We start from the raw sequence: 26,312 nt of genomic DNA on the forward strand, positions 1-26,312 counted from the left end.
CATAGTAGAAAATTCCCAGTGTATTCTATGGTATTTTTATTTTTCTAAGTTCTTGGCTATTCTTTTCAGTTAACTTAAATGAGTGATTCTTTCAATTAAGTTAACTCCTTAATGTCAGTGGCCCTTTCTCACTCAAGTCTTCATTGCATCACTGTAATACTGTTGGCATTTATTGAGGGGCTACTCTGGGCCAGGAGCTGTGTAGGAGTGAATATAATTTGGAAAATGGGTGATCTGGCTGCTATCTGAAGCAGTTAAAGAACATCCATAGCACATGTGATCTCATGAAACTTCTAGAAGAACATTAAAAAAACACATTTAGTCAAGTTAACATTGGCAACTTGCATGAAAATGTAATGTTATGTGTCGTATATATTGACTAACATGCATCTCAACATTACTATCATTTTCAAATGTCATGGTAAACAACTTTTTTGGTTTTACCAAGGGTCTCCACTATTATTTTCAGAAAATGTAAAATCTCTGTGTGTGTGTGTGTGTGTGTGTGTGTAAAGGAAGCATTACTAGTGCTGAAAAGTAATGTGACTATTTTTTTCTCTCTGCCAGGTTAGGCCTTTCTGAACATAGGAAAATGGAATCTGGTTAAAGAACAAACTTTGAAAGGTGAAAAAGGTGGCTCACTGGAGAAGCACTGCCAGAGATTTACCACGTGGGAACCTCTGCTAATATTTTAACCAACTGAGAGCTGGATATTCCCTCCAAGGCACAGGCTGAGCACCCCTAATTTGAAAAGTTTCAAAACATGAAACTTTTGGAGAATCACATCAAAGTCCCAAAAGCTTTGGATTTCAGAGCATTTCAGATTTCAGATTTTTGAATTAGGGACGTTCAACTGGTAAAGTCTATGTAAATATTTGAAGATCTGAAAAAACTTCAAAATCTGAAACACTTCCTGCCCTAAGCATTTAAAGTAAAGACAAAGCACACTGCTTAGCACTGGGGAGGTCTCTGTCTCTCCACAGGACAGGAGAGCTCCTATAGAATGCCTCCATGCTTCAGAGTTCCTTCCCTTAGGTGTAAACTATCCCTTCCGGGATCTGTAGGTACCACGATCTGGCCTGGTCACATTGCTCTCATGGCGGGAGATACGGGTGGGGCTGGTGGAGGCAAAGGAGGGGGAGGAAGTGACACAGTCGCTCCAGCAACTCTATATTAGTTTTCAGGACAAAGTGAATATAGACATGAGAAACTTCTATTTTAATTTGGGCTTTTAGGGAATAAAGTATCTTTGAAGATTGAATTTCCTTTCACTTGTTTGCAAACAAATCAAGTTACCTCAATGGTTGATAAATGATCTTATTCTGCAATGATAATACACTGATGTCCTTTATCATTTTGTCATAAGATTTGATACAATAAAGTTTAGAAAACAAATGTAAGGCGACCTGTAGAAAATAAAAATAAAAACTACTTACTTGATATTATCAAGACAGCCAGATTCAGGCTTCAGTATGGCAGTATGATGAAACATTTTATACAAAGCAATCCCAAGGAAGATCACATTAAGCTGGAAAGCAAAAAGGTAGTGTTACTTAGCATAACTGGAATGGAAGCAAAGCAAGTCTATTCTGTTGCAGATGAATTGTTCTGGGAAATTTGTTCTCTCTGCACTTACAAAAGAATTGGATCATAGATTAGTATTTTAGTAAAGGCAAGAAGCCAGTTTATTGACTTGGGATACCCTTGAGTTACAAAGCACTACGAAGCCAAACACACACTAACACACAATCTGCAGCTGTTGCAATGGTGCTGGGGAAAATCATGAAAGCAATCAAAGCCCAGTGTACATTTTAGAAAACTGAAAACCAAACCTAAACAATCAGAGAAAACAACTAATGATTATTTGGAGTGTGTTCCTGCTTCTACACTCTGAACACAGCTCCACGTTTATTATTTAGGGATACATGTTCAAATCCTACATTACAAACACACAGATACAAAAATTATTCTCTGAATAGCCAATTCCAAAAGGTGATAAAATGTGGTTAAATTATGATGCTACAACAAAGGATTAAAGTAAAGGGAACCCTCAATTGTACTGTTTAATCCCTGGAAGCAGGAAAAGCACAAGATTTTAAACAAAACAAAGCAAAAGGCTCCAATGTAAATTCCTTATATAACATACATGTAAACTGTGCAGAAAACCTACAGAGTGAATTTACCACTTGAATGGTTTGAACATTCCACGGTTCATCATGGGTACAAACTATGACCACCCACTTTAAAGCTGCAATGAGGGGCTGGCTTTGAGGCGTAGTGGGTAAAGCTGCTGCCTGTAACACTGGCATCCAATATGGGTGTGGTTTGAGCCCTGGCTGCTCAACTTTCCAATCCAGCTTCCTGCTAATGTACCTGGGAGAGCAGTGGAACATGACCCAAGTGCTTGGCCCCTGTCACCCATGTGGGAGATCTGGAAGAAGCTCCTGGTTCCTGGGTTCCAGTCGACATCTCAAGAGTGAACCAGTGGATGGGAGATCTATTTATTTCTTGTGTCTCTCTCTTCCTTACTCCCTATAACTCTTTCATATACAAAAGTAAATGCTAAGGAAAAAAAGTTACAGGGTCAATATTGTTATGTAATGGGTTGAGCCACTGCCTGCAATGCCAGCATCCCATATGGGCCCTGGTTAAAGACTCAGCTGCTCCACTTTTGATCCAGCTCCCTGCTAATGTGTATGGGAAAGCAGCCAAAGATGGCCCAAGTGCTTGGGCCCCTGCATCCATGTGGGAGACCCTAAAGTAGCTTCTGGCTTTGGACTGGCCCAGCTCCAGCTAGTCCACCAATATGAGAGTGGTTTGAATCCCAGCTGCTCAACTTCCAATCCAGCTCCCTGCTAATGCACCTGGGAAAACAGTTGAAGATGGCCCACGTGCTTGAGCTCCTGCCACCCACGTGGGAGACCTGGAAGAAACTCCTGGTTTTGGCCTGGCACAGCCCTGGCTGTTGTGGCCATTTGGAGAATGAACCAACAGATGGAAGATCTCTGTCTATTTCTCCCTCTGTCTCTGCAACTCTGACTTTCAAATAAATAAATTGTAAAAAACAAACAAAAACAAAAAAACTGTATTGAAATGATCTTAATAAGAGAGGCACACAATGCTTTATCATTCATTCCCAAATCCAAAACCTGGGAAAAGTGAAAGTAAAAAAAAAAATCCATTATGTGGTAAAAAAAAGTATAGACATAAACTCATCCATGGGCTTTATTCTATTTGCTCTTACATTTTCCCATTATTTTTTCTGTTGAAATAAAGCTGTGTTCAGTCACAGTGCTATGAGTCTCTACCATGATCACATCCTGGTTAATGAGTTTGATTCGGGGCAAATGCCTAGTGCTCCGTAGGCATACTATACAACGTGTAAAATGTAAATGTATCATGTTGCCTTTCCAAAGACTGAAAAATTTCAGATTTCCAAAATACACGAGCCCCAATAACTTCAGAGAAGAAATTACTGACCTGTGTTTTATTCAAAGTCTGGGGGTTAACATTTTATTCAAACAAGGACAGCAATTCTGTGCTTTTGTAAACAGAGATACTGACAATTTTATCTAAACTAGGATTAAGTAGTTCCTACTTGAAATCAGGGAGTTATGCAGCCTCCACTGGAAAGCGAAGCACAATTCCAGAATGCATGCCCAATCTGGTTTTGCCATTCTCAAGTGGAAGTCTTCTAAATTTTGCACTTTTCAAGATTTATATAGGAACTGTACAAGGTGTAAGGAACAGTCTGGTGTTTTCACACTTTTCCCAGTCTTGTCTGTTTCCCATTCAAGTTATCCAAATGAAAAAGGATGGAAATAAACTGATGTCAAAGTTAAAGCCATCACTGTTCAAATATTTTTTTTTTTATAAAACCAAATGGATTATGTTGGATTGGACTACTGAGTTGCTCTACATTGCATAAAGTCTTGCAAATGCATGTTTTCTTCTCCCACTGGCTTTGATGAACTATTTTACAAAATATAAGTAGACTATAATGAGTGTCTAATTGCCTGAGTTATGTAGGGTCAAATATGTACATGCTTTCCCCGAATTAACCTATGTAAATTAAAGATAGTCAGTGCAGGGATAGCAAAAGTTTTATTTCTTGACCTGAAAAACACACAGTTAATTAGGAGTTCTTACCATAATTATCAAGGTCGCGGGTCCTATAAAACTCCAAATGAAGTAGGTGTCAAGTCGGAGCCAACATCTGCAATGAAACACAAGGGAGAGAAGGCAGTCAAGGACTGGGTATGGGACATACATCAAGAGTGAGCGAGTGACAGAGAGGAATGTGAGCTGCAAAGCATTCCACTGGGAGACAGGAAATATTACATTGCTTGTTCATTTAAATGCTGAATTATGTGCCCAATTTCTGACAGCACTATTGATGGAGTAAGATAATTACCCCTGGAGGAAGCAGGGAAAAATGGCACTGGGCCTATTTGCTAAGGCCTTCTGTGTCTGTCATAGAAACCGTTAAAAAAAGAAGGGAAGGAAGGAAGAAAAGCCATACACATAGCTATTAATTCAAGTAGCTTTAAGCTATCCTTTTCTCTCCAATTATGGTGCTACATAACCTGTCTTTCAGCTGTCAGGCAAAGTGACATTTTCCTGTCAAGAAGATCTGAGGAATTCAGTACAAAGAAGAAATAAATTTGGTATCAGAAGATTGAAGTTTAATTAGGTTGGGCAGCCAAGCTTTGAGAGTTCTTGAGTCTTAAAAAGTGCATTGTTACTGCTCGTACTTCTGGGGTTGCAAATGATCCTTAGCATCCCATGAAGTTGATTCATGACCCAGAAGTAAATTATTAATCACTTAATTTCAGCCACATTTAATACTCCCCCAATTCTTGAAACCTCTGGGAAATTACATTTCATTCTTCAGGATGACAGGAAGACAAAATGGAAGTGACTACTGATGAGAAAGATTAATGTAAATTTTGAACAAATTACATTTGATGTTAAAAACAATATCTTAAATTATTTGCCAGTTGGCTGTATTTGAGGCACAATTAAAACAAATTTCCAGTGGTAAATATTCATGATTGTTTGTTGCATGGTCTAAACCTGCAAATCATAAGGGCTTCAATAATTCTGTGACTACAAACATTTTACCTAATAAACCTAGGCAATAGTAGAATGCAAGAAAGGAAGGAATTTATAATATCTATCAATAAAGGAATAAATAAAATATTTTCTATTCATAGTTTGAAATGTTATAAAGCAGTTAGAAAGGCGAAAGATCTGCATATGTCAATAGTATAGTTCGAAATAAAATGAAGTTGAATGAAAAGATGAGCTAGGGAATCTACGCCATCTATATGCATTAAACAATTGGATGTTACATACACATGCACACATGTCAAAATCCTTACACCAAAACAGTATTTTATGTTTTGATGAATGCATTCATATATGTAATTTTTTTAATAGGAGAAAAAAATCACCAAACTCAGGTTAATGGTTGCCTCTCACATGAGAAAAGACTAAAAATGCAACAAATGTGCTTTAGTTATGTTTTATTTGAATAATTATTGACTGTTTATGTATCAAAATGCTAACAGTCTTAATGTCCGTGTGGTGAGAGCAGTGATTTTGATTATGTTGTTTTTTTCTTTTCTGCAATCATCTTGGCCTAAAGTAATTTTAAGTTTTAAATGATCTCATCAAATGTTTCACTAAAATAAAAAAAAGTCATTCAATGTTAGCTTTACAAAGCTTTAATTTTCTTTTTTTAAAGTTGTCTCCATTTAGCAGATCCTTCATTTGAAAATAGGACGTTCAATGGGTGATCTTTAAACATGAAAATGAAATTAGAAATTATTTTATTCTTTAAGAAAACTCTTCAATGTTGGTTTGGTACAAGAGACTTAAATTCCCTTTGAAAACTGAAGAGTGAAAGAAGCAATACGGAAACCCTGAAAACGTCCTAAGTCAGTTATCCCTTCAGGGGGGCCAGCCAGCTCTCCCATCTTCTGGAAGGCTGTGTGGCAAGAATCCCGTTTCTAATTTGATTGCCATATGGCCACACCTGCTGTTGTTTTTGGCTACATGCTGGCTTTCTCTAAGCTTTCTGCCTTTCCTCTCTTCCAAATTAGCTACCTTAAAAATGCACATGATTCTTGCTTTAGTTCACCGTGCATGTGCTGACACACATGCACATTTCCCTGGTTTAAGTTGGAGAAGAGTATTATGTCAGTGTATACATGCATGCCTGGGCACACAGAGCTTCAAAAATCTGACTCCTCAACGTCATTTGGATACAATGCAAAATCAGTGGTTGAGGGGAGATTGGGATGAATTATTGACACTAAAGATACAAGAAGCACCATTTACTGCATAAAGCATACTTAAGTACAATTTGCAGATGGACATATAGATCTGCTAAAGAAGAGTTTCATTTATTTGAATGTTGCCTTCATCTACCAAGAAATATTTCATTTGTGATATTTGTAATTTTGGTAGACTAGGCTTAAATTTTTAAAATACCTCAAATATCTTGATATATATAAAATATGTATAAAATATAAACTAAATATATATAATCTATACATTATGTTTAAAGAAGTAGTGCAAAAAAGACATGATTTATTGTTAAAGAACAAGTGCATTATGACTACATTACATGTATATTTGAAGTCATACTAAAACCATTTGAAGCAATATATATATATATTCTGGAATTCAAAACAGGGCTTCAAATATTACAAACTCTGACTTGTCCTTTTTCTCATTTATTTAATACAAATAAATCATTGAAAATTTCTTTTGTAGCTTATTTTTTCAAATAATAAAAGCTACATATATTTATACATGATAAAGTTTTACTGATGGGGCTGGCACTATGGCGTACTGGGTGATGCTGCCACCTGCAGTGCCAGCATCCCATATGGGCGCTGATTCGTGCCCCGGCTGCTCCACTTCCTATCCAGCTCTCTGCTATGGCCTGGGAAAGCAGCGGAAGATGGCCCAAGTCCTTGGGCCCCTGTACCTTGGGGGAGACCTGGAAGAAGCTCCTGGCTCCTGGCTTCAGATTGGCATAGCTCCGGCCATTGCAGAGTGAACCATCGGATGGAAGATTTCTCTCTCTCTCTCTCTCTCTCTCTCTCTCTCTCTCTCTGTATATATATGCACCTCTCTGTAACTCTTTCAAATAAATATATAAATCTTTACAAAATTAAGCATTTTGGCCAGCGCCACGGCTCACTTGGCTAATCCTCTGCCTGCGGTGCCAGCACCCCGGTTCTAGTCTCGGTTGGGGCGCCAGATTCTGTCCCGGTTGCTCCTCTTCCAGGCCAGCTCTCTGTTGTGGCCAGGGAGTGCAGTGGAGGATGGCCCAAGTCCTTGGGCCCTGCACCCACATGGGAGACCAGGAGAAAGCACCTGGCTCCTGGCTTTGGATTGGCGCAGTGTGCCAGCCATAGCGGCCATTTCAGGGGGGTGAACCAACGGAAAAAGGAAGACCTTTCTCTCTGTCTCTTTCTCTCTCTCATTGTCTACCTCTGCCTGTCAAAAAAAAGTTAAATGTTTTACTGAATAAATATGCTACTGGTTTCAGCACTTTAAAAATTGTGTTAGAAGTAGGCATTTGGCCTAGAGGTTAAGCTGATGGTTTGCACACACCTACACCTTATACTGGCATTCTTCAAGTCAAGGTGCAGATCTGTTTCTGACTCTAGTTTCCTGCCAGTGTACAACAGGTGATGTTGCAAGAAGTTGGGTCCCTGCCACTAATGTAAGAGACCTGGATTGAGTTCTGGGCTCCTGGCTTTGGCCTGACCCAGCCCTGATCATTGCAGGTATCTGGGGAATAAACCAATAAACGAGAGTATTTTTTTTCTCTCTCTCCTTTCATCTCCATCTCCATCTCTCTCTGTCTCTGCTTCTCAAGTATAAATAATTATTTAAAATTTTACAAAGCTAGTGCTAAACTACAAGGATAAACTGTTACTCTTCTTCAGAAGTTTTCTCTTCCAAAATGTGAAAACATCATTACAAATTAATCATAAAAGTGTCGATATCTTCACAGAAATGTCAATTACCGTTCCAACTAGTACCAACCACCTTCAGGATTATTCAGAAAAAAAGAAAATAATTTCTCAAAGCAGATGATAGTAATTTCACAATACTAGATAACACAAACCCCGATGACCAAAGTTTATCCTCTTCCATTGCTAAACTACTCCTCTTCATTTTATCGTCTGTCATTTTGGAAAGTCATGGTTCTGTATTTAGAAAATAATATGGCCAGCACTTCTTGACCTTTGGTTAAGATCAAGGGTAGAAAATGATATGGGTAAATAACCAACATACACTCATGTCACCTAAAATGTACACCTTACAATATCTGAGAACACTAACAACAGGGCCACAGTGTAGTGCCTTCATCTGAGTCAGCACACGTGTGCAGTGCCATTAAGATGCTTTGGGAGACTGCGCTGTTCGTTTCATTTACTCTTATGAAAGTAGACATGTGACTATCCAAGTTTTTTGAAGTAACAGACTTTAGCTCTGCTGTTTACTTCATTTCCTACAGGATGTTAAATCATAGACTCAAGTTTCCTTTATATTAAATGTAAACAGTAACAATCTTGGCTACCGTCAGACCATGCAATTTACCCGGCTCAATTACATCAGGTTGGTCATGAGGGTTTCTCAACTATATAAGCTCCTTGCTCTTTTACAGATGCAGATATCTCTATATTTGTACCAGCTATATGGTTATATATGGCTTATACCATATACAATGTCAGGAGAATGAGGAAAAAATAATAAAAAGAAGGAAGGAAAGAAGGAAAAAAACAGGAAAGGGACAGATACATCAATTGTAATAAATTTAGTTCTAAATTTATTGCATTGTACATTTGTTAAAGTTTTTTAAGTGCGCTTTCCATCACGGCACACTCATAAACCAAATCGTCTTTAAATACTTTGTGACCGAGTATATAAACTGGACAGGTTGCCACAATAATACAGGAATGTGGTGACATCAGTGTTAGGCAAGACTAACATTTATACAGCTACAGTTCTGGCTCTTAGAATTAAAAACAAGCTCTAATGTATGAAATATAGCATATGTTGTCCTTATGTTCCCAACCTTTTATTCTTTTTAAAAAAGAACTTTACTATATCACCAGCATCATATATCTTACACTCCTATGATGGACTACACATGTATGAATAGCACTATCTATTATAATTTAACACAACTAAATATTGGAGTAATTCCTGTGGGTCTATCTTGCTTGCATCGATACGAAGTGATAGCATAAGAATTAGAAACACTAATCTAATAAATGGATGCTTTTTGTGCCAGACTGTGGCATAGCTGCTGCCTGCAGTGCTGGCATCCCATATGTGTGCCGTTCAAGTCCCAGCTGCTCCACTTCTGATCCCACTCTCTGCTAAGGCCTGGGAAAGCAGTAGAAGATGGCCCAAGTCCTTGGGCCCCTGTACCTTGGGGGAGACCTGGAAGAAGCTCCTGGCTCCTGGACTCGGATCAGCTCAGCTCTGGCTTTTGTGGCCATTTGGGGAGTAAACCAGCATTTGGAAGACCTCTCTCTTTTTCTCTCTCTCTTTCTCTCTCTTTTTCTGACTCTGCCTCTCTGTAACTCTGCCTTTCAAATAAAAAAAAAAAATCTGAAAAAATAATAGATGCTTTTAATACAATTTATTTTATTTTAAAAAAATATTTATTGATTTGAAAGTCAGAGTTATACAGAGGGAGAAAGAGTGGCAGAGAGAGAGAGAGAGAGAGAGAGAGGTCTTCCATCTGATGGTTCACTCCCCAGTTGGCCGCAACAGCCTGAGCTGTGCTGATCCAAAGCCAGGAGCCAGGAGCTTCTTCCAGGTCTCCACGCAGGTGCAGGGGCCCAAGGACTTGGGCTGTCTTCTACTGCTTTCCCAGGCCATAGCAGAGAGCTGGATTGGAAGTGGAGCAGCTGAGTGTCGAACCAGCAACCATATGGGATGTCAGCACTGCAGGCAGCAGCTTAACCCACTACACCATAGTGCCGGCCCCAATACAATTTATTTTATATTAAAAAATAACACTAATCATAAAATGTGTATTCATTTGTTTCAGCCAAATCATAGTACCAGTAATAATATTTCTGATTTAATAAATATATGCCACTTTGTATAATATATACATAAATGTGCATACAAATGCACATAAGAGGGCACTACAGAAAGTATGTGGAAAGGGCCAGCATTGTGACACATCAGGTTAAACCGCTGCCTGCACGACTGGCATCCCACAGGGCGCTGGTTCTGTTCCCAGCCATTCTTCTTCTGATCCAATTTCCTGCTAATGCACCTGGGAAAGTGAAGGAAGATGGACTACATGGACCCCTGCCATTTTTGTGGGAGACCCAGTTGAAGCTTCCAGCTCTTGGCTTTGGCCTGAACTAGCCCTGGGGCCATTGCTATCATATGGGGAGTAAACCAGAAGATGGAAAATATCCCTCTTCTCTCTGTCTCTCTCCATCTCTCTGTAACTTTGCCTTTCAAATACATAAATAAATCTTTCAAAACAAAGTTTGTAGAAAATAGAATAAAAGATAAGTTTATTTTGGTGGCAAAAAAAGGTTGAAATGCACAATTTTTTCATAGTCTGTTTTTTCATGAAGCACCCTCATACACATGTGTACTTGCACATATACAGACATACCATTTCAAACACCAGAGTCGTCTTGCAACTATTTTGTAAATATTTCTTATTTTACATATTAAGAAAGTAAAACTCAAACCAAAGCAGCTTGCCCATAGCCATGCAGTTGATAAGCAGTTGAGTCTGAATTCTATTCTAGTCTGACTCCAAATCCCTGTGGGTACTCACGGTTTCTCCAAGAGAAGCAAAATTGGTAAAACTGTCAATTAATTTATAAATTCTCAATGGGTAGATAGGAAATACAAATGTTGTGGGTAACATACAAATTACTGAGACATGTCTCAAGCAAAAGTTTTAGTATCTCTAAGTAACTCAATTGCAATTTAATTTATGTATCATAAACCATTTATTTAGAGGCCACAGTTCAGGGAACTTGTTTGCTGTAACAGTTAAGATGCCTCTTAGTACACTTGTATCCAATGTCAGAGGGCCTGAGTTTGAGTCCAGCTCCCAATACCAGCTTCCTGCTAATATGTTTCTTGGGAGGTAGCAGGTGACAGCTCAAGAAATTGGGGCCTGGGCCCGGCTGCTGTCTGCAGCTCCGGCTTCCCATATGGGTGCCGGTTTGAGTCCCAGCTGCTCCACTTCTGATCCAGCTCTCTGCTATGGTGTGGGAAAGCAGAAGATGGCCCAAGTCCTTTGGTCCCTGCACCCATGTGGGAGACCCAGAAGAAGCTCCAGTTTCCTGGCTTCAGATTGGCACAGCTCCGGCCAACGCAGTCATCTGGGGAGGGAACAAGCAATGGAAACCTCTCTCTCTCTCTCTCTGCCTCTCCTTCTCTCTCTGTGTAACTCTTTCAAATAAATAAAAATAAATATTAAAAAAAAGAAGTTGGGTCCCTTCTACTTTGGGAGTTGAAAACTGAAGTCCAGGCTCCTGGCTTTAGCCTAGCCCTGCCCTAGCTGCTGTGGGCACTAGGGAAATGAATCAGTGGAAAGAAGATCTCTTTTTCTCTGTCCATCTCTTTCTCTGCCTTTCAGATAAAATGAAATAAAAATTATTAAATGGATACATTATTCAATTTTTATTTAGTTATTTTAAAGATTTATTTATGGGACTGGAGCTGTGGTGTAGTGGGTGAAGCCACCACCTGCAGTGTCGGCATCCCATATGGGCGCCGGTTAAAGACCTGGCTGCTCTACTTCTGATCCAGCTCTCTGTTGTGGCCTGGGAAAACAATGGAAGATGGCCCCAAGTCCTTGGGCCCCTGCACCCACATGGGAGACCCGGAAGAGGCTCCTGGCTCCTGGCTTAGAATCAGTGCAGCTCTGGCCATTGCAGACAATTTGGGGAGTGAATCTTTAAACAAAAAAGATTTGTTTGTTAATTTATTTGAAAGCATTACAGAGAAAGATGAGAGAAGAAAAGAGAGAGAGAGAGAGATCCTCTATCTGATGGTTCACTCCTCCAAGTGGCTGCAAAGGTCAGGGGTAAAAGCCAGGCTGAAGCCAGGAGCCAGGAACTTCTTCTGGGTCTCCCAGATGGGGGGCAGAAACCCAAGTACTTGGGCCATCTTCTGCTGCTTTCCCAGGCCACCAGCAGGGAGCTGGATTGGAAGTGGAACAGCTGGGACTCAAACAGGTACTCATATGGGATGCCATATGGGAGGTTTAACTCACTGTCTCATAATGCTAGCCCCAACATAATGCCTCTATAACTCTTATCACACTCCCCATAAATTCCTCAGAGTGAAATATTACAGCTACTTCTGCCTAGAGTACAGATCTATATCTCTAACAGTAGCTGTAAAAGTTATCATACTTTTGTGTTCAAATAAAACTCGAGTCCAACACATGAATTTACGTGGAACATCTCATTGCATCATACAAACAAGACTAGTGTCTGCTAATACTAACTAATAGAATCAAAAAGGGAGAGAACGATCCATCATGGGAAGCGGGATACACAGCAGACTCATAGAATGGCAGATGTCCTAAATAGCACTCTGGCCTCAGAATCCAGAATCAGCCCTTAAGGCATTCAGATCTGGGTGAAGAGCCCATGAGAGTATTTTAGGCATGGAAAGCCAAGACACTCTGGCCAAAAAAACAAAAAACAAACAAACAAAAAAAACACCAAAACAACAACAACAACAACACAAACACCTAAATGAAAGATCTCTGCGAGTGAGAGTGAGATCCCAGTAGAAAGAATGGGCCATCAAAGGAGGAGGTACCTTTCTCTGAAAGGAAGAGAGAACTTCCACTTTGACTAGGACCTTGTCTAAATAAGATCAAAGTCAGAGAACTCAAGAGGCTTCCATAGCCTTGGCAACTCATGACTAGAGCCTAGGGAGATTACTGACGCCATAAACAAGAGTGTCAAATTGTTAAGTCAACAATAGGAGTCACTGTGTACTCACTCCTCATGTGGGATCTCTGTCCTTAATGTGTTGTCCAATGTGAAGTAATGCTATAACTAGTACTGAAAGAGTATTTTACACTTTATGTTCTGTGTGGGTGCAAACTGATGAAATCTTTACTTAATATATACTAAATCGACCTTCTGTATATAAAGATAATTGAAAATGAATCTTGATGTGAATGGAATGGGAGAGGGAGTGGGAGATGGGAGGGTTGCGGGTGGGAGGGAAGTTATGGGGGGAAATAGCCATTGTAATCCATAAACTGTACTTTGGAAAATTATATTTACTAAATAAAAGTTAAAAAAATAAAAATAAAAAAAAGATTATTTATTTGAAAGGCAGAGTTACAGAGAGAGGAGAGAGAGAAATAGATCTTTTATCTGCTGGTTCACTCCTCAAATGGTCACAATGACGGGGGCTGGGTCAGGCCAAAGCCAGGATCCAGGAGCTTCTTCAATGTCTCCCACATGAGTACAGGGGCCCAAGCACTTGGGCCATCCTCTGCTGCTTTCCCAGGTGCATTAGCAGGGAGCTGGATTGGAAGTGCAGCAGCTGGGACTCAAATTGGAGCCCATTTAGGATGCCGGCACTATAAGCCATGGCTTAGCTCACTGTGCTACAGATCTGGCCTCTTATTGCATTTTGATGGTAACCGGGCAGTAGTCCTCATGATCTCTGATATAGCTCTGTTGTCACTAACTCCTTCATAGAAAAATTTATGCTGAAACCAGAATTCTTAAATATTATGATAATCTCTATCAATTCTTAAATATGATGATAATATATATAATAGTGTTCTTAGGTGAGCCAAAGATTACACAATAAACTTTCAGTTTTCAATGCACATGTACACAAAACATGTTCTTTAATTTACTAAAATAATATATAAATATGCACACATACTCCTTATATACATATTGAATGATTACCTTGATCTATCAATGAAAATACTTCATTATTTGCACCACTCCCCACTAGTGAAGCCATAGTCAAACACATCTACTGATAGTGTACCTAATAAGGCAGATGCTTCATGTCAATAAAACAGAATAAGTTAAAGTGCTTTATGTCATATAATAGTAGTTTAGAGAAATACTCCAAATGAGTCATTACAGGATTTCATATGAATGGGTTAAAGTGCTTAGAAATTATGAGCAAACATATAAAGTAAATCTGTGCATATAACACACAGATACTATCATCAAGTTCAATGTTCCTTGAGTAAGCTCTTTCTGGAATAATATTATAGTGTGAATTTTTTAAAAAAAATCAATAATCACTTTTCTACCCCAATGCTTGTGGTGGTTAGATGATGAAATGAAAATAAAGAAATCTGGGGGTCTTTAACTACACAGGGAAGATAGATTATGTCTTTTAGAGCTACTCTTGAACTAGTGAGGTAGGAAGACTAACGTAAGATTTAGTAGGTGATTTATAACAATTTTCAGATCATAAAGTTTGATTCCAATTATTTTTATGAGCTTGGCTATTCTAGTACTTTAAGATGTTTTGCTGATTGAATAGAAATATTCATGTTTTAATCCACGTCTTTCAGGATCCCCTTATCAATTTTTCAGACCAGATTTTATGTTTTACACTGTTCTCTGGGCTTGGCCCCTTTCCTGTGTCACCTTCTTCCAATCCGCCATGATGGCAACACTGCTTTTTCAGTTGTGGATGTGAGGAAAATGCTATAAACTATCAATGTGACTTTTTATAAATGAAAATTAACTGTTCTAGCAGTTGGCATTTTTGGTAATACTGCAATGCTTTCTGTTTCCATGAGATGTTTAGTTTCATTATTATAAAATGAAAGTATTTACCACTGAATTTCTAAATCAGTTCTGTTTGGATTGTTGTTCAGCCAATGCCAGTCTTGCTGTAACTATATTCTGACAGTGCCACACTGCAAAGATTCACTGAATGCTCATATGGATAACAGTATGAGAGATGAGGGAAAATACAAAAGCAGAGATAAAATGGAAATAGGAGCCTAATATTAACAGTGCAATTTAGATCTGTGGTCTACTAGTTGAGATTTTAAAAAAAATGACTATTAGTCTTTTAAATGGATTTTGAAAATGTCTGGTAGTAATGATTAAATATTAATCTAAGGCTTTCATAGCCTTGGCAGCTCATGGCAAGAGCCTCAGGTGATTACTGATGTCATAAATAAGAGTGTCAATTGTTAAATCAACAATGTGAGTCACTGTGTACCTACTCCCCATGTAAGACTTCTGCCCTTAATGTGTTGTGCTATGGAATAAATGGTAAAACTACTACTCAAACAGTACTGTATACTTTGTGTGCCTGTGTGGGTGCAAACTGTTGAAATCTTTACTTAGTATATACTAAGTTGATCTTCTGTATATAAAGATAATTGAAAATGAATCTTGATGAAGAATGGAATGGGAGAGGTAGTGGGAGATGGGATGGTTGTGGGTGGGAGGGAGGTTATGGGGGAAAAGCCATTATAATCCAAAAATTGTACTTTGGAAATTTATATTTATTAAATAAAAGTTGAAAGAAAAATGAAAAAAGAAAAATAAATAAATAAATATTAGTCTAGGTGCATTCTTGAAAACAAAATACAGACAAAAAGATTTCATTAAGCAAACATCTGAAAATGACTGTCTCACAAGCATCATAAATTGATGGAAAACTAAGCAACTTCTTAAAATCAAATTATGTACACTTTGTGTGTATGTGTTTCATACATAATAAGTTCAACAGCTCTGATAACACTTCACAGAAAAACATGAACCATCAGGCAGATGGAATGTGAAAGTTACTGTTACCTGTATAAAAATAGCATTTGTGTAACTACAGAAACAATTACTTTATCTCTTACCATTGGTAAGATTTTCTACTTTTTAGAAATGTAAGCTATTATTACTATTATTAAAGGTTTCAGAAATACAACTTCATTGTCAGTACAATGAAACAGACACATTGAGAGAAGAGCAAATGGAGAAATGTCTATTTGTATTACAGTAAGCATATTCACTTAGGTTAGTGAAACTGAGGGGTAAAAAAATTAAAAGTCCTAAAGTTCCCAAAAATAAGTGAAAAAACTCTTCTAAGTTGTAAGCATTTGCTATATTGAGTGTTAGTCTACCAGCTGGAACATTGGTCTGGATACCCTTATCCCACATTGGTTCGGTACCTGGCTCCAGTTCCTGACTCGGGCTTCCTGCTAACACAGGCCCTCAGAGGCAGTGATGACAGCTCAGGTACTTAGGTTCCTGCCACCCATTTACCAGGCCTCTAAGATCTCAGGTCCTGGCCTTAGTTCTGTCTGTTGCAGGCATTCAGCGAGTGAAGCAATACACAGGAGCTTCTCTTTCTTCCTCGCTCTCAAACAAATGAATAAAAATTTAAAAAAATAGAAAGTGGCTAATATTACTTCTCTAAATTATGGCTAATTCCAATTTTTTTTTTTACAGGTAGAGTGGACAGTGAGAGAGAGAGAGAGAGAGAGAAAGGTCTTACTTTGCCGTTGGTTCACCCTCCAATGACCGCCGCAGCTGGTGCTGCGGCTGGCGCACTGCACTGATCCGATGGCAGGAGCCAGGTACTTCTCCTGGTCTCCCATGGGGTGCAGGGCCCAAGGACTTGGGCCATCCTCCACTGCACTCCCAGGCCACAGCAGAGAGCTGGCCTGGAAGAGGGGCAACCGGGACAGAATCCAGCGCCCCGACCAGGACTAGAACCCGGTGTGCTAGCGCCGCAAGGCGGAGGATTAGCCTAGTGAGCCATGGCGCCGGCCAGCTAATTCCAATTTATCTTAAACTGGGGACTATAAATATGTATACCTTAAAAAAGCAATGCAAATTCCAAGGAATGTAACAGTAGAAAACAAATTTGGCCTAATGGGTAAGATGCCTAAGTCCATATCAGAGTGCCTGGGTTTGAATCCTGGTTCTGGATCCTGAATTCAGCTTCCTGCTAATGCAAAGCCTTGGTGGGGTGGGGGCTGTAGGGGTGATGATCCAAGTAATTGGGTTCTGGCCACCCAAATGGAAGAGCTGAATTGAGTTCCTGGCTCCGGGCCATTGCAGGCAGGAGTAAACCACTGGATGGAGGTGCTCATTCACTCATTCCCTCTCTGTCTCTCAAATAAATAAAAGTTAAAACAAGATGGCAAAGTTACATGAAGAGAAGGGTCAGGTGGTGTGCAGAAAGTACAAAATATCATATGAAATAAAATACAAGCACTCAGATACATAAATTGGAATAATGATGATAGATTTGATAAGGACCAAGATCTATAATTCTACATTCAGAAATTACCCAAGTTATGTCAAGATTCATTGCTTGCATTTTTCTTTGGAAGATGCTTTGAAGAAGCCCCAATGGAAACATGATCCATTCACTTCAGCTACTCTGTGAAGGAAGAATGGTTCCCTTTGCAACACCTATTACTCAGGTATTGAATCAGTTGAATGAATTCCCAAAAAAGTAGACGTTAAATACTTTTTCCACGTATTCTGAAAGCCTCACTGTGGACAATCCATTTAACTTGTACAAATAAGATACTAAAATGCTTTACGCCCATCTGTGATAGAACTATAATGAAATTTTCCTTATCCCTTTCTCTTCCTCTTTCATATATCCTCCCTTTTGTCTGCATCTGTTTTGCCTCTCTTTGTGTTGGGGAAAATCATAATTGCAAAACTGAACTATTAAGGCTTGTTTTAACTCAGTGCCTGGGAAATAAATTAGCCTGTATTCCCACACAGTAATAACATCAGTAATGAGAGCTTCCAGTCATGGTGCAGGAAATTAAAGCAACGATGGCCAAAGCTTTAACAAAGTCACAAGAGAGTACATATTATTGATTCTAAGAAAAGACAGATTTCTACTATCCAGAAAATGACATCTGTTTCAAAAGAAATTACTAAAACCAAAGCAAACAAGTCAAGTCAGTTGAGTCACAGGAAGATTTGCAAATACATATGGAGAAAAAAAATCACTGTCAAAAATAAAAGGAACTGTAAGAGAGCAAAACTGAATGCTTAAGAACAGCATTTGAACTAGTATAAAGTCACAGATAATTCAACCAGTCAACTCAATCTCTGAGTGGGAAAGTGCATCACCATAAAAACGCAAAATCCTAGGCTGGCACTGGGGTATAGTGGGTAAAGTCACTGCCTGTGACCCTGGCATCCATGTGGGCACTGGTTCAAGTCCCAGCTGCTTCACTGCCAATCCAGTTCCCAGATAATGCGCCTGGGAAAGCAGCTGAACATGGCCCAAGTGCTTGGGCCCCTGCATCCATGTGGGAGACCAGGAAGAAGCTCCTAGCTTCAGCCTGGCCTAACTCTGGCCCTGTGGCCATTTGGGGAGTGAATCAGTAGAAGGAAGATCTCTCTCTCTCCTTCTGTGTGTCTCTCTCTCCGTCTTTCTCTGTCACTCTGCGTTTCAAATAAAAGAAAAATCTTAGAAAAAACATAAAATCCTGTGATCCAGGGGAAATGACTGCTAATGGCCCTCTTTTGAAAATATTCTCAAATTTGATGGCGGGGGTGAGTGCATAACATTGTGAACACATGAAATGCAACTGAAGTGCAACTTTATGGGAAAGAATTTCATGGTGTGCAAATGATATCAATAAATAAGTTACTTAAAAATGAAAAATACCTCGCTCAATTGTATGCCTCTGACCTAAAATGCCTTTGAGGTGCCTTCAGGTACTGTTTTTTCCTAATCCTCATCTGTTCTACAGTTGTCACTGGGACCCACAGAGTGAACTCAGATTTTACTACAATTCACAAAGGTTAGATTTAAAAATAATTAGGAGTTACATTTAGACAGATGGCTGCATATAGCCTGTCACTGTACTCAAGGGGAGAAAACCCCAGAAATTGGACGGTTTTCTTTTAATTGCACTATTGGTGCCCTAGCCCAACGACCTATGCAGTTGAAACGATGCTCCCAGTAACTGGTATCCTCTCCTGTCATTGCTCCTTATGCATCCTCACTGCTGGGAAGCAAACTGCTTTCCTGCCAGCATGTTCAGGCTGCTGAGTACTGGTGGGAAGTTAGGAAATTTGGCTTACTAACTTCTGCACAAATTGGTATTATCTAACTCATCTGAGACTTCACTGCTACTTGGAGATCTTTCTACTAATGTCTAATTGGCTCCTGAACACATTTTCCATAGTGCTCATTTCAAAGCTCTTCAATTCTCCAGTCTTCTCCCTGTGACCTCACCTACTCACTCACCAGAAGTTAGTCTCTCCCATTTGATGGAGAAGTTCTATGTCAAAATTTACATTCCCTGTTCCTTCCTTCACATCTCAAAAAATACAGCATTTTAAACTTTTTTTTTTAATTAGGCAGAGTTAGACAGTGAGAGAGAGAGAGAGAGAAAGGTCTTCCTTCCTTTGGTTCACCCCCCCAAATGGCCGCTACAGCCAGCACACTGTGCCAATCCGAAGCCAGGAGCCAGGTGCTTCCTCCTGGTCTTCCATGTAGGTGCAGGGGCCCAAGCACCTGGGCCATCCTCCACTGCCTTCCCGGGCCACAGCAGAGAGCTGGACTGGAAGAGGAGCAACCGGGACTAGAACCCGGCACCCAAAGGGGATGCCGGCGCCACAGGTGGAGGATTAACCAAGTGAGCCACGGCGCTGGCCCCCAAGCATTTTAGTCTTTAGAAAATAAGATCCAAGCTGATTGGAAACACAGCCGATTTGGCTTATCACACTTGTCACTGCCCAGCTTCAGAGGCAAAGGCAATTCATTTATCTGCTCCTCGGTTTTCACATCTTTAAAACTGATGCCATGGAATTGGTAAATTCAAAGGACAATACTAAATCAAGGTTTTCCTAATTTTGTGTGTAGTCTTCTACTTTCTGCCCCCCTAGGACTCATTTCATCCAGCTTCCTTATGTTCAATACAAATCAAATATATTTTCTCTCTGTTCCAGAAATGTGATTCTTCTCACAAAAGACATGCTTAAGATCTCATCTTTCAAAATGATCCCTCATTAGGTTCTGTGTTCGCATCTTCTGATCACATTACTTTTCATGTCATAACGGGCGGCACAACCATGGCGGGAGTTATACCCATTGCCTCTCTTGTGCATTCGTCTGCTGCTGGGAGGTAATACAAAGGCCTTAGCTTCCAAGAAAATCCAACGCCTTTATTTCAACTAGACTTAAGAGGAGGAAAAGCAAAGCAAGCCAGCAATAACTTACACTTTATCTGTTCCATAGCTCCTGTAGTCTACGGCTGCAGACACAGCCACGATGAGAGCGGGCATGCCATAGCCGACCAGGTAAAAGTATTTCCGCCGAGAATGCTCGCTCTCGAAAACCTCCACCAGCATGATGTAGAGCTGCACTCCTTCCAGAAACATCCAGGTGAAGGCAGCCAAAAAGAAGAAGTGTAAGAGTGCAGCAAACACAGCACAGGCAATCTAGGAAGAGGAACAAAGGATCCAGTCAACGACTACCACACAGGCCATCTGTCAACAGCCACGAGACTAAAACAAACATGTGTCAAGACTGCAGCGACAAAACAGGTCCGTGGAAGAATAATCTAGATAAGATTCCTAAAATAGGGAGATGGAAAACTAATCAAATGTAGCTTATCTCGGAAAACTGCATTTAACATTAATAACAGCTGATGGATGACAGCATGGCGTTAGAGTAAAGAAAAAAAACTTCAGAAAAAAAACCCTAGTAAGAGCCTGTGGGTAATGATTACTGAGGGTAGTCTAAGGATGTTTAAATAGATCTTGGGAATTTTTCTCTTGGCCATGGTAATGTGTGTACTAACATCTTAAGTTCTTTAATAATACATGAGAGAGAAACATTAAAGCCAGGGGGAATAAAAGCTCTTAAAATTAAATAATATCATTAATTGCAGTCTTCTATGGTGAGAGTATTAATTATTAGTAACTAATTATTTCTTCCCTGCCTTGTTTCAGAAAGATTTAAGGTCATATTGGAAAGTTTATGATGATCAGAAGCAAACATGGATCTACTATTCCAGAAGTGCTTTATTTCTCTGAATTTTTTTTGGTCACTGTCCTGAATTTCGGTTTACGCAAGCTTGGTCAAAACAGACATTCGGTATTTATTTCTGAATACTCTCTAATCATTGCAAGTTTCAGCTGAGCCTCTATTAATTTCCTGTTGTCGGTTCCTGAAACACTCCTTGGGATTCTTTGTTTTTTTCAAGACGTTTTGACTAAAGTCTACAGCTTTTACTAGAAAAGCTCAATAAACGTACAGAAATGATAAGAGTAGTATGAATCTCTGATGTGTATGAGCCCTAAGAAATGAGGCAAGGGGTAGGTCAGTTTAGTGGGTTACAGTGATGGCCATGAGAGAGACAGGAGGACATACAGTGCCTGAGAGGCTGGAAAGAAATCAGGTCCTAATCAACACTTATATGAGGCCTGTGGGAGAGGGCACCTAACTAGCACCACAAGTGAAGAGGGGTTTGAGATCTATTCTACGCACGTTTTTCATATCAATCATTATTCCATATGTTCCTCGTCAGACATTGGTTTTGTGCAGTATGCAATGTTTGGTGGAGTTCATCTTAGCATACGTAACACCAGGAAATAAAAATAAGAATACAGTTTCTAAATGAAAAGAAACTACACAGCATCTGAATTGCAGGTTAACAAGAGAATAAAATAGTATCTTTTTGGAAAACAACATAATTTTCCATTTATTGCTTGCTAGAGTCAGAACTTCAACTATTAATTTTGGTTATCATAGGCTTTACTTTTTGGGGAAAAGAAACATGTACTTTGATTGCTTATTCATACGTATGCATTTGTGGGGAAAGCTGTCACATTAGTATATAATAACCAATTAAAATATAATCATCATAATTGTATCTTTTGCAGCCATTAACCATGAGTGTATAATTACAAACATGAATCCAACTGCATTTTTATTATAAAGCACTCCATACATATGGACACATACCAGAAAACAGTATGGAGTAAATGAATGGTTTATTAAGCTCTGAGTTATTTGGGGAAAAAATGGAAATTTTTGTTTCTTTTGAAGTTTTAGTCATGACAGCAAACTTGCACAATGCACATAAATCTTAAGTAAACACAAAGGACCTCATAAAAATTATAAGTGGGCATAAAATCTGTGCAATATATTAGTTATGTCTCCTATTCACATAAGGGTACTTCTAGAAGTTCAAGGAAAACGGAATAAGAAAGTCAGTTTATTTTGATGCACAAAATTTTAAATTCATAGTTTTTCCATAATATACATTTTCCATGAACATTCATGGAACTCCTTGTATACATGGATTTCAAAATGTTTTTGCACCAAAATAAATTTATCTTTTAATTGCATTCTCTACAAACTTATTTGAAGACTTATTTTCTGCTTGGTTTTACCAACAATAGTTGGATAATATTGTTCCTGTTTTTTCCTTCTTTTTCTTCCCCTTTCTCTCTTCCTCTCACCCTTGATAGGACTAAATGTAAGCATTAGTGAAGAGTGAGGCTGGAACTCAAAGGGGTGGACAGAAACCAAGCAAATATAAAAGTATCAAACTTTGGTAGAGTTTATATATATAGTAAAAATGACCTACAGATTCTACTGTTCTCCAAAATAGGTCATTTAGAAAACCTTATTCCATACATTCATATTTTAAGATAATATCAACTGTTTATAAAGGTAAGGTATAAAACTAAAAGAAACTACTACTATCTATTAAAAAAGATTCCTTCATTTCATAAATGATATTACTAAACTTTCCCCAATATTTAGCTCTATGGTTTAAAAGAATGAGGGGAAAAAACAGTGAAAATATGCAATTCTTCCAAGGGACAAGTTTATGAAACAATTTCTAAAGAAATGTCCATCACTTTCATTGCTGGTGGGAATGGAAGATAGTTCACTACCATGCAGTCCAGCAATCACACTCGTTGGTATTTACCAAAGGATAAAAACTTGTATCTGCACAAAACTCTGCATACATGTTTATAGCAGCTTTGTTTATAAGCACCAAAGCTTGGATGCAAGAAAGATGTCCTTTAGTAGATGAATGGAGAAATAAACTATGTTGCATCAGACAGTGGAATATTATTCAATGCTAAAAAAATGAATCATCAGGTCGCAAAATGATGTAGAGGAAACAAACGCATACTACTAAGTGGGGAAAAAAGGCACCTCATAGACAATAAAAAAAAAAAAAAAAAAAAAAAAAAAAAAAAAAAAAACAACCAGTGGCCATGGGATTGGAGGATTCCCAGGGCCGTGAAAATACTCTGTGTGATAAGAACAGATAAATGCCATTACACATTTGTCCACACTCACAAAATATACAACACTAAGAGTGAACTCTAATGTATGAAGTTTGGTGGATAATGACAGTCTGCACAGGTTTGCCAACTGTCACAAATATATCACTCCAATGGGGGGTGTTGACAATGTTGACAATGGAGGAGGTATGCATATGTAGCGGCAAAGGTTATATGGGACATCTCTGTATTTTTTTGCTCAAGTTGTGGGTTAATCAAAGACGTCTCTAAAATAGAAATCTATTAAAAAAAGAAATGTATACTTCATGTATAACATTCATTGCTTCTATATGACAATAGGACATAGGACATAGAAAGCGTAGTCAGATCTGAAAAACTGTATCATAGACAACTAGAAGTAAGGATGCTCGCAAACACAAGTACTCCAGCACCGGAAGTGGCGGGCCTCTGCAAGTGGAGAAACTCTTTACTAGTATAAATGTAGACGGCTTACTGGTTGGTCAGTCCGGTTAATTCCAATCAGGAAGAGCAGCTCTGCTACAAAGAGGCTAATGCAGAGGTTCTTGTGGATGGTGTTACGGTCACTCTGGAGCCCGCGGAAAAAGCAAAATGTGAAGATGCAAATCAGGAGACAAACAAGGGACAGCAAAATTCCAACCCACGTGATCACATCCAGAAGAAGGTCATGAACTGCATCACTGTGCTGCAAACAACAGAAAAACCGTAAGTTGCAATCACGCCTAAGAAATTGCAAAGTCTCCTAAGGGCCTAGATTCTGGAAACGTGACTTTAATAGAGTACCAAACATCCTCCACATCCACATGAATAAAATAAATTACTAGTGTTTAACCTGCTCTCTGATGCATGAGTCACTGCAAATTCAGGGATGTCAATATGTTGCATATAAATACTGAGGCAGGTCAACTTAATTCTGGTCAAATATTTCAAGGAAAATTGTTTTTTTTTTAAACTATACCACTTTTTTAGACTAATTTTCATACAACTCCTGGTGAAGAATATTCTATTTAAAAATTAAGCTATACACTAGGAAGTGCTGTCTCAATTGATTTTTGAATCACCTAGGGATTCTAAAAATAAAAAAGCAAGGCTTTGTGCTATAAATCCTTTATCAGAATTTCCAAGGCTGAGTTCATAAAAGGACGTATTTTTATAAAGGTTCCCACTTAAGTCTACAGAATAGCCACATATGTGTACCATTTACTTAGTGGGAAGATCTAAAAGAATGAGGAAATTCACTGGATTTATATTCATATTGAATGGCTTAAGGACATCAGGAAGTCTGATCCTCGAAGGGTTTTTAATGAATAGAGCCTGCTACACATAGATAGAAAATAAGTATTCAGAACTGCTCTGTCCAATATCAAAACAAAACAGATAGCAGACCTAAGAAACAAGAAAAAGTTCATAAAAATACTTCATGAAACTGCATTTTTTTTTTTTTTGGTTCTGTTAAAATAGGCCTGTGAGCTCCATACTTGCCATGTTCCATGGTCTACCCACTATTTCCTTTCTGTTCTTGTTCTAAGAATCAAATCTCTGTTTCTATCCTATGGTAGTTTGCCTTCACCCAAAACAACTTCTCTGAGGCTGTAAGTGTACCAAGATGTCAGAGCAGAGTTGAGAATTTGCCTGCGACTGTCACTTCCTCTAAGTAATCTTTCATCAGGAGAATTCATAAACAAATGTAGATTAATTTATTCAATGATATTTATAGAAAATAATGGAAAATCAGTGTACTAGATTTATATTATATAAAAATGGACACTTCACAAAAAAATCTTATTGTTTGAAAAGGCAAGCAACATAAAGATCTACAGAGTATGATAACACTTGTGGGAAATTCTAAACCACACAAATCAATGACTGATTTTTATAGATAAATACACACAAGTAGTAAAAGTATAGTATGTGCATGGACAAATTTTCAGTGGACAATAAACAGCTGTATTTCTAACTGATACCTTTCCAATTATATAGTTCATGTATATTGGTTTTAGCTTTAGGGTATAAGTGACCACACTTTTGTTGTTTTCAAACAGATTGATATTCAGGTTTCCTATTTTAATTTTTTTTCAAACTTCACACTCTCAAAGATTACTCTGAAAGTGGGTGCTCTTAGGAGAGAGTTACCATGCCGTACCCTGAACCAAAACACTTCTCCTGCTTCCAGATACGACTTCATGGTGGTTACTTGATGAAGACCTGCACTAGGACACGATCAATGGGATCATTTCGGTGGATTCCTGCATATCTCTCGGTGTATCCCTCAGACGGAGCTCCAATCATGAAAGCAAACCACATGAAATTTGGTTTTAACTGCTCTGCTCTCCCGGGGATATCACTAGCACAGTGTTGGGTCTCTGACAGCTCAAATTGCTTTTTCTATTTGAGAGTGCAAAGTGGTTAGTGCTACCTGATTCCTTCGACAGAGAGCTATTTGCTTCCTTCTCTGACTCTAGAGAAAGATGCTGTGAGTGAGTACCCAGTGCCAATGCTCAGCTCAGCAGTCTGCATAATGGGAAAAACGGTAGCTATAATACCTTCTCAAATGTATCCTAAAGATGCAAAACATTTTTTAAACAGTAGAGAGAAGGAACTAAAGAACTCCTGCCTTTGCCTGGGTAGCTGCATTATTAGAAATGTTTTTACTTTACTCAGTGCCTTAGTAGGCGCTTCAAAAACCCCATACAGAGTTATTGAGAAAAGAATACCAGATTTAAAATGCCAGTAGCAAAAGTACATGACTCTCAAATACAGAACAAGCAAATCCAGTGGTTAGTTCACCTTTCAGGTACAATTGTTTAGGTTGAAAAATATCAACACCAACTGTGGCCATGATAAAAGGATGGAAGCACCTAAATCTTACCAGCAAGATGAATGAAAAAGAACAATGAACATGAAATGCTAACAAAGATGTAAGTTTAAAGGACCTTATTTATAGTATTCTATAACAGAACGTCAGGAAGCCAATGCATGAAAACAAAACAAAAC

At 38.7% G+C, this 26,312-nt stretch overlaps 1 protein-coding gene across 20 annotated transcripts in view; it reads right to left on the reverse strand.

Annotated features, from left to right (window-relative positions):
* Positions 1 to 26,312, reverse strand: part of ADGRL3 (adhesion G protein-coupled receptor L3) — an 870,273-nt gene that overhangs the window by 72,558 nt on the left and 771,403 nt on the right. For all 20 annotated transcript variants that reach the window (XM_051819791.2, XM_051819792.2, XM_051819789.2 and 17 more), the window contains 4 exons: positions 23,794 to 24,003; positions 20,251 to 20,471; positions 4,150 to 4,216; positions 1,437 to 1,528 (listed from right to left, as the gene is read on the reverse strand). In XM_051819791.2, the coding sequence (XP_051675751.2) occupies positions 1,437 to 1,528; positions 4,150 to 4,216; positions 20,251 to 20,471; positions 23,794 to 24,003 (590 nt within the window). The remainder of the gene's footprint in view (positions 1 to 1,436; positions 1,529 to 4,149; positions 4,217 to 20,250; positions 20,472 to 23,793; positions 24,004 to 26,312) is intronic.

This window comes from Oryctolagus cuniculus, chromosome 8 (genome assembly GCF_964237555.1).
Source record: "Oryctolagus cuniculus chromosome 8, mOryCun1.1, whole genome shotgun sequence".
In the NCBI taxonomy this organism is placed as follows: Eukaryota; Metazoa; Chordata; class Mammalia; order Lagomorpha; family Leporidae; genus Oryctolagus; species Oryctolagus cuniculus.